This window comes from Myotis davidii, unplaced genomic scaffold (genome assembly GCF_000327345.1).
Source record: "Myotis davidii unplaced genomic scaffold, ASM32734v1 scaffold496, whole genome shotgun sequence".
Lineage (NCBI taxonomy): Eukaryota > Metazoa > Chordata > Mammalia > Chiroptera > Vespertilionidae > Myotis > Myotis davidii.
The window spans coordinates 1,254,842-1,267,575 of NW_006289398.1; the positions used below are offsets into that span (position 1 = coordinate 1,254,842).

At 46.1% G+C, this 12,734-nt stretch overlaps 1 protein-coding gene across 1 annotated transcript in view; it reads right to left on the bottom strand.

The window, feature by feature from the left end:
- Positions 1-12,734, bottom strand: part of WDR70 (WD repeat domain 70) — a gene marked incomplete at its 5' end in the record, with an annotated part of 225,358 nt that overhangs the window by 5,382 nt on the left and 207,242 nt on the right. Inside the window, 4 exons of the mRNA XM_006761792.2 lie at positions 5,995-6,157; positions 7,999-8,115; positions 10,066-10,145; positions 11,685-11,785. Of these exons, the coding sequence (XP_006761855.1) occupies positions 5,995-6,157; positions 7,999-8,115; positions 10,066-10,145; positions 11,685-11,785 (461 nt within the window). The remainder of the gene's footprint in view (positions 1-5,994; positions 6,158-7,998; positions 8,116-10,065; positions 10,146-11,684; positions 11,786-12,734) is intronic.

Here is a 12,734-nt window from a genome sequence, read left to right on the forward strand (position 1 = left end):
TCAAAGTGATAAATACCAAGCACCTACAACCAAGATTACTTTATCCAGCAAAGCTATCATTCAGAACTGAAGGTCAGATAAAGAGCTTCACAGAGAAGGAAAAGCTAAAGGAGTTCATCACCACCAAACCAATATTATATGAAATGCTGAAAGGTATCCTTTAAGAAGAGGAAGAAGAAAAAGGTAAAGATACTAATTATGAACAACAAACATGCATCTATCAACAAGTGAATCTAAGAATCAAGTGAATAAATAATCTGGTGATTATAATAGAATCAGGGACATAGAAAGGGAATGGACTGACTATTCTTGGGGGGGAAGGGATGTGGGAGATGCAGGAAGAGACTGGACAAAAATCGTGCACCTATGTGGATGAGGAGTGGGTGGGGAGTGAGGGCTGATGGTGGGGTGGGAACTGGGAGGAGGGGAGTTATGGGGGGAAAAAAGAGGAACAAATGTGATAATCTGAACAATAAAGATTTAATTAAAAAAAATAAAATAAAATAAAAATATATATAAAAAAGAAAAAGAAAAGAAAAGCAGATTAGATATCAGCATAGTTATAGACGCTAACCATTAAATAAATTAACCAGAGGAGGGCTGGTTACTTTGTTTTAGCTTTGGTAAACTCCGCATTTGCTAAGTTATTATTTCATATGCAAATATAAAAGCTTAAGCAAATGCCTCTCTGAATTTTAAAATTATCAGATACTTTGTGCTAATTAACTTCCCCTTGGAACAGCTTAAAAACTGAATTCTCAACGTGGTCTGTAGGAAGCCAGGCTCTGGGACACTGTGTACTACAGAAAAGGGACTGAAACCCTGGAGAACCTGACCCACCTGCAGCGCCGCCCCCAAAGGAGTTTCGTGTAGAACAGTGGGGAATGAGTAAGATTTCCCTGCCATCTGCCAGAAGGGCGCTTGGGGTGCCTGTTTGTGCGAGGGACCACAGTGTGAGCAGGGCTGCCCTTCTCTGGGGCTGAGCTCTGACGGGGGCCCATCATGCTTCCTCCAGCGCTCAGGCCACAGTGAAACCGCAAATGTTTTCAACTGCAATGAAAGGTCCCCGGGTCAGACTCTTTTTAATTAGGGACTTTCTTCTGATATGATTCATCCAAAAAAGCTAACCTGAGCTCCAGGGCAATAAAATGGGTATGAGGGGAAATCCCTTGTAACATCTAGTCATCAGTATGTGAGCACAAACCACAAGCTTTTTTGGCTCAGGGCCCATTGTTTATTATAAAGGAAAACCTCAAAGCCAAAGCCAATTACAGCCATGACTTGACAATCGGACACACTTGTTAACCCTGTTAGAATGAACACAGTCCAGATGCACTCTGACCTGATCCTCACAATTACAGAATTATTAAAACTCAATAAGACTTTGACCAAAAGATTCCACTTGAAATGGGCCCTTCTTTCTGGTGAAGAGCAAATCAAAGATAGCTCTTAAAAAAACATATGAGGGACACATAAGATGAGAAGTAACAAGATGTTTCTAGGTAAAAAAAAAAAGTCATGTTTTCTTCAGGAAATGAACATTAACATTTTGGAAAATAGATAAACACATCTCAGACTCATTAAATAGGACATACTAATTCACAACGATCTGTATGAGAGTCAAAGACTGGATGAGGATGGAGAAACCTGCAGAAATTGGAAACAAAAAGGGGTGGGCGTGGGGGGGGAAAGAGAGAGAGAGAGAAGAAAGAAAAATAAAAGAACTCTCTAAAGTCACTGTTAGCCACCTTACCACAAGGTAGGTAAACAAGTTAGAATGATTAAATCCTTGAAGAGCACACAGACCTGAGACGGCCAGGTCTCTCAATGCCCTCTCTAAGCTCACATTTATAAAGCATGTAACTGTGAGCGCCACAATTTCCATTCAGAAACACGTATGAAAGCTGGCAGGACTGTAGCCTTACGCTCTCACTTCCTGGATGGGAAATGGTCTTGACAAAGGTAAGTAATTTAGCAGGAACAGCCCAGCACTTTTGCTTCTTAGGCCACGATGGCTCAATAATAACCTTTTCAGCTTCACTATTACTCACTCTTCCCATAAGTATTCTCGGTTGCTTTGTGATGAGAGGCCGTGCAGTGCAGTGTCAAAAGCAGAAGTTTGACTTAGAAGCCAGACCACTCTGTTCAAATTCCAGGTCTGCCACCTGCAACCTATAAGCCTCATGTGATAAGCCTCAATGTCCTCATCTGTAAAAAGGGGCAATAACGTCGCTTACCTCACAGGTCTGCTGTGAGGATTCAATGAATGATATGTAACCTTTCTAAACAAGCCTGATATGGTGAAGTATATAAAATGTCATTATTATTATTTACCTTGCTTTGGTTATCACATGTTCCTCCATATAATAGGTATATTCTTTTAAAGTTGTATTTAAAATATATTCAATAAAATAATTTCTATATTAAATATAACATAGGCGCTTGCTATTGTTTTAAACCTTGAGGGAAATACTTTTGTTATGCAATATGTCTTCAGTATGAATCTCTATAACCAAAATAATCTATTATGGGCATTTGAATTTTCTTAAGGGCAAGTCATCTGTGGTCTGTTCTAAATGGTTACTTTTGTATTATTACCGCACTTTCGTGGGCAGAATAATCACCTGGGGAAGTTCATAGGATGCAAATCCCCAGCCCCAGTGTACAGACTGAGCTGGTTGGGGCGGGATCTAAAAATCTGCATTTCAACCTCTCCACGCCCACCCTCGACTCCGACACCGACGGTCCACAAATCCTCTTGGAGAAATGCTGGCTCCACACAGGACGTGGTCTGTGATGATGGGCTGCCGAAGTATAACTCAGGAAAAAGTTATGCTTCCCTACGGGGATATGTCTCGTGCTGACACAAAAAAAGCTTCATGCACTCAGAGAGTGGCTTCTTTCAATACTGACTTCCAACGCGTCCCTTGTGGGGGGAATGGTATTTGATATCCACATATCCGTGGATCCTGTGTCAGAGCAAACACGCTCGGTGAACATGAAAGGGACTGGACCGGCTATGAAGGCGGCTCCTCTGGCAGGAAGGGCCACGCTGACAGAGCTGTCAGGCTGTCAGGGCTGGCGGGGCCAGGCTCCTGCACACAGCCCTATGTGAGGTAAGCGAATCGCAGGCCTGGTCTATACCTGCGATTCCTTCCCCCTCCCTCCAGCAGCAGCTTTCAACAAGAAACCGTAATCAAATCTGCCATGTGTGACTGACCAAGAGTCCTCTGTGACCTGCTGTGTCTCTAAACTCCCACGCTGTCACCCTGCCAGGGCCAGAAAGGAGGCTCAAATACTCCGTCAACAAATGTCAAGTGTTCAAAGACTCTGTGAGCATCACTGCAGAAGGAAGGTGAGTGTATGCCATGCACAAGCAGGTAAACTGTGTAGGGTCTAGTCGTGCTTTTCTGTGAAAAAGTGAGATGCAGTAAATCTTCATTTCATCACTGACAGAAGTCAATTGCAGGGAAGAAAAACAACCAGACACACATTCTCAATTACACTGACCTTTATGAGAGGATCCTTTTAAATATTCGCTTCCCTTCAAGCACTCTGCTACTTGGCAGTAAACCGTACACTCGAGCAGGTGAAGAGAAAAACCGCTGCAGTCCTGGCTAACACATGGCATGCCACGCACACGGTGCCATCAACTCAGCTAGCACGCAATAAACCTCAGGTGACAAGACTGGGTGAAGGAAAAAGAAGGGAGCAACATGCAACAGCAGCAAAGTGTGTCCGATCAGAGATCACAGTCCTCTGAAAAGCTCACCAGATTGGGGATCAGAAGGAATGAAACCCATTTCTCGTTGTAATTCACTGTTAATTCACTTGTAAGGTGAGGATATGACAATCCCTGCTCAACCTTCACACCCTAAAAAATAACAGAACGTGAGGGAAATCCCAAAAAGGAATAAAAACACTAACTAATGAGATTAACTGTTTCCCAAATGAATAACATAACCACACAGACAGGAATGGAGAAGAAAAGATCTAAACTAAGTAACTGCAAAGTTTCTTGAGTGGATACTGCAAGGTTGAAACAGAAAGAACTGGACACAGATGCTGCAGGCTAGTTAGGGAAGCTGCTTCTCACAGGGGCTAGCAACTCAGCAGCTACGTTATGTGTACACAGACATGAACACATGAATAAGTACATTGTAGGTAAGGAGCTGGGTTTCTCACTACTGGAGGAAGAAGTTATAAATACGGAAAGGGGGAAGGTTAAATGAACCCTGAGGTATGGAACTGAAATCAGAGGCATCAGTTCATATTCATGGTTTTAAAATACCAATACAAATGGCTATACACAGAAACATATATGTGTGTATGTGTAGGTTAGTGTACATACATGTGTTTCCAAGCTTTGTCAGCTGAGAAGGCCTAGAGGCAATGACATTCCAGTAGCAATGAAGCTATCAAGCACCAACTTTTCGTTTCAAAACATCATTCTCCAACCAAAGGAAGCAGGGCTCCTTGGAGAAGTGGCTGATTCTAAGACTGTGGCAAGAAAGACGAGGATGAGCCTGGAACATCTTGTGGTGCCAAAGTGAAGAAGTGCTCAAAAAACACAGGGGCTTGTTGTAGGAAGACAGGAGTCATTCTGAAGGAGAGTTCATTGGTTAAAGCTGGAACAATGTGCGCAACAAACTAAATAATATTACTAATATTGGATTTTAACCCATAGGATAAAGTATCTTAAAGTCCATACTGATAGAAAAAAGTACTTGAAAAAAATGAGTAAATGCGGAAGGGACAATTCTTACTTTCAGTAGAATTCCAATTACTAAATGCAGAAGAAAAGTGGGAACTAGAAAGTTACCATGGGCAAGCACCACAGTAATCGCTGCTGCAGGCAAACATATGGATGAATGATAAAGAGAGAGCAAAGTTTAAGGAGAGACAGGATTTGCATCGTCTTAAAATATCACCCCCAAGAAATGTATTAATTCAAAATGTAATAGTAGCCTTATGGTGGAGAACCATGGGGGACACGTCACTCAACCAAGCGGTCACAGTTAGCACCACCCGCCAGAAGACACAGTGACATGAGGCCCTGATAACGATGCACTGAGAACGATACATCCCCCTTGCTTTGTTTTTGCCAAAAATGCACAGTTTCATTCCAATTATGAGAAAATAGCAGACAAACTGAGAGAAAATGTACAAACTAACAGACTGGCGTTCACTGAAAGTGTCAAGGTCATGAGAGACTAGACAGGCTGAGAAACTGTAACTGGAGGAGACTACGAAGTAACAACTAAACGCAGTGGGATCCTTGATGGGATATTAGTGGGAAAATAAGGTAGGGTTCGTAGCTTACTTAACAGTATTGTACCAATCTTAAGTTGTATTGTGCTAATTAACTGTACTTTGGTTATGTAAGGTGTTCACATTAGGGGAAGTTGGGTGAAGAGCATATTTGACTACTTTGTACTGTTTTTGCAACTTTGTTAAGTTTAAAATAAAAAATTTTAAAGCCCCAATTCTACAGTAGTGCCTTTCTTTCATGTAAGTGTAGCTGGTTTCGTTGCTTTAAGGGCCACTGCATGCTCCCTCATACTGGGCCATGTAAGGGAACCTGAGCAGGCAGCTCTCCGCTGCTGTGTAAGTGCTACTCACAGGTGCCACTCCACACGTGAAAGACAGTCTTAATAACAGACCTAGAGCTCCTCCCCTTCGTCTGCTTTCAACCCTCCTCAACTTAGATAATGCACACAGGCAATAAATTTTTTTATATAGGAGGAATGGACTTCACATAATTAATGGGCTTACACTAGGCTGTAATCTGGTGGAACTGACCTGGTTAACAATTCACCATGTTAGAGCCCTAAGATACACAGATGCCCGGATTTCAGAACGATGGGTGCCTGGCCTAGTTTTTATACTCCAGGATAAAACAGGAAATGGAGACATGAGAACCTCAAAGCAGTCACTGTTCTTCCCAATGCATTAAGCGTGAGGGCCTTTCCCCGTGAAAGGCTGTCCCCTTACTTGGAATAGGCCGGAGAAACCCAGTAAGGGTTGTCCTCCGCGGCCTTGGCATGGCGCAGGATGGCCTCCCGGGGATTGCTGTCATCAGTCTTATCCAAAGCAATGTTCTTCACGATGTATGAGGACAGGGTGCCGCCGTGGGTTCCCACCCGGCCGCCACGACCTGTTCAAAGGGAAACACCCACGTCAGGAACATAACACGCATGACAACCTATCGGTTTGCCCTGTGCTCACTCTACTTCTGACAAGACTTCCAAGGCGCCCAGTTAATGAATGACAGTCAGGCTGGAACTCTGGCGTGACCTGATTTTTTGCCCCCGCCCCCCCCAAAATCAGGGTCTCAAGCGAGGGGCTCAAGTTCTTCAGACTTGTGTGAAGCACACAGGTCTCAGCAGTGCTTGAACATCGTCCTTTCAGCTTTCATTTATGATGGTCACAACCAAAGTAGCAACTCATTGAACCTCAACTTCCCCACACATTTGTAAATAGAGACATTTTTGTTATGTCTCCGTTGCTTAATTTACATAATGTTATGGATGTCGGGAGAATTACAAGTAGTTTGCCATGTATATACCTTAAAAAATTCCTCAGGTATGATCATTTGAAATTCAATTAATAAAAGTAACCAGTATTTGTTAGATGATATTGTAGTTTTGAACAAATATATCTTGGGGCTTCCCATCTCCCAAGGACCTCGTAGGGGAGAAAACAAGCAAGCTGAGCGCACTGACTCAGTAGTTCACTCTCACTCTGGGAGACAGCAAGCTTTGTAAGGCAGGAGTTTATTCCCTGTAGGTCCCCAACATGCCCGACAGTCAAAAACATAAGAAGATTGACTTTTTAGGAAGATTAAAAAAAAATAAAATGAAAATCCAAACAGCACTAAAAGATTGATTTTATAAATCAAGATATGAACAGACTAAATAATTAGTTGCCAAAGAACTTACATGGCCCCGGTAATTATTCTAGTACTCAGAGGGAGGATAGAGCGAGTTGGTGGTGGGGTGTTTAGGAAGAGATGAATCCAATTGGGGAAAGTTCAGAAGAGGTCAGGGTCAGACTGTTGAGAACTTCCAATCTCTGGAAATGCAATTGGCCAGTGGGAAGCTTGGAAGATCTCGGGCAGCAGGAGTTGGGAATGACAGCTGGTGTAAGGAGCATGCAGGTAAGGGAGGGAGGGGGGTGAGTGATGGAGATAAGGAGATAAGGTGCCGAGTTAGTCAGAAGTGTTTGTCAATCCAGGCCCTACTATTTAGAAACTTTGATTAGGATGTTGGCAGAGAAAACTTTCCTAAAAAATGAGATTGATATGTGGTATGTGTTCAATGCTGAAGGGGCAGGTCAAACAGATGTGGGTCCACAACTCAGGTTCAGATGAATGAACAAGTCAAAAGCTGTAGACTTGTGAGCTGGGACAGAAGGAAACTCCGCGGGGATAACAGCAAGTGGCGTTCTGGTAAAGGCGTGTGCTGTACTGTGGCCAAGGCTGCTTTGCTTCCTTCCGGTACAGACTTTGTTAAAACCTTTAAGGACTTTTATTCATCTCCCAGGACAATAGGCAGCTCCATTTTACCAGCACGGAACTAAAATGATGGCCATTTTCTGCCTCGTGTAAAACCTAACCCAGCCTGGATTCTGGTCAAAGTGCCCAATGGTGCATATTAAGCCAATGCTGAGAGCCACGGTGTTAGCAGTGGGCTCCCAGGAGCCCCAGAGTTCCACCAAGGTCACCTCCAGGGCTCAAGTTAGAGACCAAGCTGACGGGCCTGGGCTTCCTCTCCACTTCTGCATTACAGCGCTATCTGGTCAGCTATGTGCACTGGAATTCCGCATCCTATACTCAGCAAAAGCTTCTGATGCTAACAAGAAAATGTCTGAAAACACCTATTTAGTAAAATTGCTCTGAAGACAAAGAAGCATCCAGGCCCCAAGGATGGTCCCCATTCTCCAGCCACTCCCCCGTGCTGCCCCCACCCCTCTGCAGGCCACGCTGAGAGCAGTCACCTGGGCCCGCCACAGGAGGCTCGGGCTTGTGCGACTTCAGGGGATCCAGTCTGTCCTTCTCCAGCTGCTTTCTGGTGCTCCGCTGGCGGGGCTCACGGAACATCGGCAAGGCGTGAGCTACGAGGAGTCACATTTGAAAAATTTCATTATAATAATAAGCCTTCCACCCAAAAGGCATAGCTAAGGCATGACTAACCGAAAGATGAAATGGAAGTCATAATGACAGCCTTCCTCTAATAACAAAAGACAGTCTTACTGTAACCAATTAACCAATTCTGTTGGAGACCAGACTCGTTGTTCACCTCTCCTGGCAACCAATGGCACACAGGAAATGGCCAGAGACTGTCACGGAAACACTGGGGAGGCTCCCCGTTTCCCAAGCCCTGGGGGGCAGTTAGACCTAATTTCTGTGGTTTGGAGAAGACACACGGTAATGGGGCCGCCTATTCTTTTCTCTGATGGGCCTGCATGCGCATCGTGCCAGCAGCCTGCCGCCAGTCCCGAGGTCTCCTCAGATGCCTCAGAGGCACTGGAATCACTTCACACGTTTCTGAAATGTGACCACCTCTCAGGAGGAGCTGACGACACTGAGTGGCCGGAAGGGAGGGGCACTTGTCCCACTGAAACTGGGATAAAGGTTGCCCGAATGCACGGGGGTGCCCGGTTCTCCTGTGTGGCGACTGGATGGGCATTATTCCTACATCTCAGTGGGACGAGCCAAACAATAAAAATCAAAGCAATACTTGTCCAATCATGGTTGTGTGTTTACTCAGTGTCAGAATTAAATTTCAGAACATAAAAGAGCATATGGATTTAAGAGGGAAATGGATATTCTGGGGGAGAGGGAGAACATTTGGGAGGTGGGGGAATAAAATATCTTTTTTGACCAGAAAAAGCACCTGAATAATTTCTTTGGATGCTTGCATGCAGATTAAAACCTCCTGTTACAAGGGAAAATTTCCCCCAGAGGCCTGGGAGAGGCAGGTAAAGGAATAATGGGAATTTAAAAGGAGTTTATAATATGAATAACAGAAATGTCTGCACCACCTCAAACATGCTCCCAGTATCCCCACCCCCACCCCCCGCCTCCACTCCAGCACCTGGGCCTGGGCCGTATCACGCGCTGGTGAAACAGGCAGCCTGAGTCCGGGACACAGCGCCGTCCCTGTTGGGCAACACGGCACGCAGTATTTTTAGGAGGGGAACATAGCTTTTCACTTCAAACGGCTGGAGGAATTTAAGTAGGCCGCATGTAATTACATGAGCCAGACTGTTATGACACCGACTTTAACACTTCTACTCCTGCAAGAAGTGTTGTGGGATCCCTTCAGGGACCATAAGTTCCAAGGGAGCTGGTCTCATAGGAGACCCACCACCGGGAGAGAGCCCAGCAGTGCAGCGCCCCCTGGGCTTAGAGGAGAGTGGATAAGTCCACAGGGGCTTCCGCCCACGACAAGTGCTACAGCATCCAAGGCTGCCTTCCTGGCCGCTGCCTAGGACCCAGAATTCTGCCCGACTGATTGACGAGGTGGTGTGGCAAACCCAGAGGAGCTGCTGTCATAGGGATTCCTGATCAGACCCCAGGTAGTTAACCTTCTATCTCAGTGCCTCTGGGCCGGGCGATGGCAGGTCAGGAACTGCAGAGGGAGGTGAGGGAGAGCCTCCACGTGGCCTCCTCCTTCCCCTGATAAAACTGTTGTCCAGCATCACATGGCTGGTCAGTAATTGAACTGGACGCACCAGCTCCCCTGATTCCAGGACCAGCACTCTTTCTTGTTTATTCTTAGAACAGATTGTTATTCTTTAAAAGGCTCCTACAGAGTAATGCATTAGGCTCCAACAGGCTTTTCCGTTTGGGGTTGAAAGTTACGTAAAATGACTCCGTCTCCGTGATGAGTCACAGAAGCCCAGGGTGAGCTAGTCCATGGCTGCAGTCCTGTCCACATGCATGGGAGCACTGGTGGCATCTACCTGAGCTTTGAGGGCTTCTCCTGCCCCCAGAGCCATGAGATCAGCACCACAGTAGAGCGGAGAGATGGATGGTGAAGAAACCAGCTAACAACTTACGGGTGATGATGTAGTCCTGGGTCAGAGTCTCAGCTTGCTTCGCCTTCCGCTGGGTTTTGACCACACATAATTTTGCTCCCCTGGGGCGGGTAAAAGCATAGTGTTTTCTTTACTTGGTCTCAGAAACAGAAAGCATATGTTGAAAGCATCAGACACTCTCAGTAACACACTGTGTGCACCATCTCACCACACCCTTGACTTTCTCAGGGATGTGACAGATGAAGCTGTGTTAAGAGACTGGCCTTAAGGAAAGCAAGTCTGCTGTCAGTGGTTACTACAGAGAGAAAGGGATGCAGAGGTAACTGGGCAGCAGAAGGCTGGTTTAAAAATGTACAGAAATAACCTACAGTGAAAATCTTCAGGAGATATTAATAACATTAATCAGCCTTTTCACCCTAATGGTCAGAGGGTTCAAATTTTCATTTATGTCCCAGGTGAAAGCAGTCTGGGTGGTCTAGACCCCAAGTGGCATTTGTAAGCATCTCAAATACAAGAAGACGAGTGTCTGGCGCTGAGCTGGCTGGGCAGCGCTGCCAAGGGGCTAAGAATGCGGGGGATGAACCAAAAGTGTGCTCAGGACACCTCCCTTCTCCTTAGCAGCACCAGCCACCCAGCTCGGGAGAGGCATACACAAACAAGCCAATTCTTAAAGATCCCGAAGGCAGTGCTTTCCAAATGGGTGCTATCAAATGGGGCTCATCGTCTTCTCCAGTGGACCGGACTCCCTCTCATCCAAGTTATATTAGCATTTTCAAATTCTTTATGGAAAAACAAAAACCTATTTGTTCTTAAATACCACAATATGTAACTTTATTTTCTAGGACAAAGGTTCCAACCCTAGTTCAGAAAGTTCTGAAGAAGACAAGACTGTCTGCTTCCACTTAGAGCCAAATTATGGCCAATGGATTACTCATTAGTAAAGGATGTGGGACCTCAAGGCAGGTCTATGGGGGACTCCAGTGACATCAGCATGAATTTTAATACTGCCTAACCAGGCTTACTCTCCAGAATGAACCATTCAGTCAGAGAAAAGCAACACCATCCTTTTCTATGTCCATCCATGTCCATCTTTGTGCCCAAGGAAAATGGGAGTGGACAGACTGGGCAAAGTTCTCTGAAATACACAAGTGTGCTTACATTGGGCATCTGGGGTGAGCCAGGGGTTGGAAGGCGGAAGTCTTTGTGCTTCCCCTTCCGCTGGCAGGGAACCACCCTTCTATCTGATAAAAGGCCAGATAGAGAGGGAACAAAACAGACTGGCCGGCCCCATTTCCTGTAAGTGGTCAGCTTGCTGCCCTGTTGATCCCCTACATGCATCACTGCTAATGCCACTGTCCAGGGTGGTATGTAGAGTGGGCCGGCCTCCCCCTGCACTCAGCATTTCGGCTAAAGAACTGCAAATCCCCAGGACACTTTCACTTTGAATTCTGTCTGGATCAAGGGTGATACCCAAATCCTTTAAAGCACAATGCTAAAAGTCTGAGGCTTTGCTCTGTGCCAGCTGCATTTTCTGAAAGGGTGGATCCCCATCAAAGGAGGGAATAAATGAAAGCGGGTGAAACAAAGGCCCTCCCCCCAGTTGTTGTCATCCATCTACAACAGGCAACAGTGCTGAATACCTCTGACTTTTGTTGGGGTCATAATAGACTTTCGCCAGCCCGTTTCCAGTTCCCACCATGATCTGGTTCAGCTTTGGATGCCACAGGCAGCGGACCACACTCTGAAAAGGAGAGGCATGGTGATCAGCTACAGAAGGGAAAATCCTGCTGGTACTCCCATGGCTGGTTTACTAATCCGACTATCAACCTAGTGGTGGCCTATGTATCTTTTAGGACATTTTCTTTAAACCTAAGGTATTCCTCTGGTCCATTTCCATTCCAACACCTATTATCTGTGTGACACTATTAACGTAAGGAAGATGTTCCCTCCTCACAGCCCTGACACCACAGCACTGGGCTTCCCCACTCCGCCGCCACGAGAGGCTGGCATCTTGGAAAGCTAAACACATAACTCAGTCCTGCTGCCTCTGGTGCAGTGAGAGCTCAGAGTTTAATGCTTGGACACTCACAGTGCGTCCCTGGACAGCAGACTGGGACCAGGTGGTTATTGTTTTCGGTTCACAGGCTCCAAGTCTCATAAAGCTTTTTCAGGGACAACACATATTTGCAGGCATTGAAGAACACCTCCCTGTCTGTGAGATAAACCAGGGGACAATAGCAGAAGGAAAGCAGAGACGCAGAACACGGACTTGACATGAACCTAAATGAAAAGCTGTTTAAGAGGAGACTCCGTGGAAGCTCTGATCCCTGAATCCACGTCTGTGAGGGCAGTGAGCGGTGCTCTGGGTCAGAAAGAAGCTCGAGTTCTCAGTGAGACCCACAACCTAATTTTAATTTCTGTCTGCAGTGAGAGGGCACAGGTGGGAGGGCCTGCAGTAAGAGGGCACAGGTGGGAGGGACTGCAGTGAGAGGGCACAGGTGGGAGGGACTGAAGTGAGAGGGCACAGGGGGGAGGGACTGCAGTGGGAGGGCACAGGGGGGAGGGACTGCAGTAAGAGGGCACAGGTAGGAGGGACTGCAGTGGGAGGGCCTGCAGTGAGAGGGCACAGGTGGGAGGGACTGCAGTGAGAGGGCACAGGTGGGAGTGTGTGCAGTGGGAGGGCACAGGTG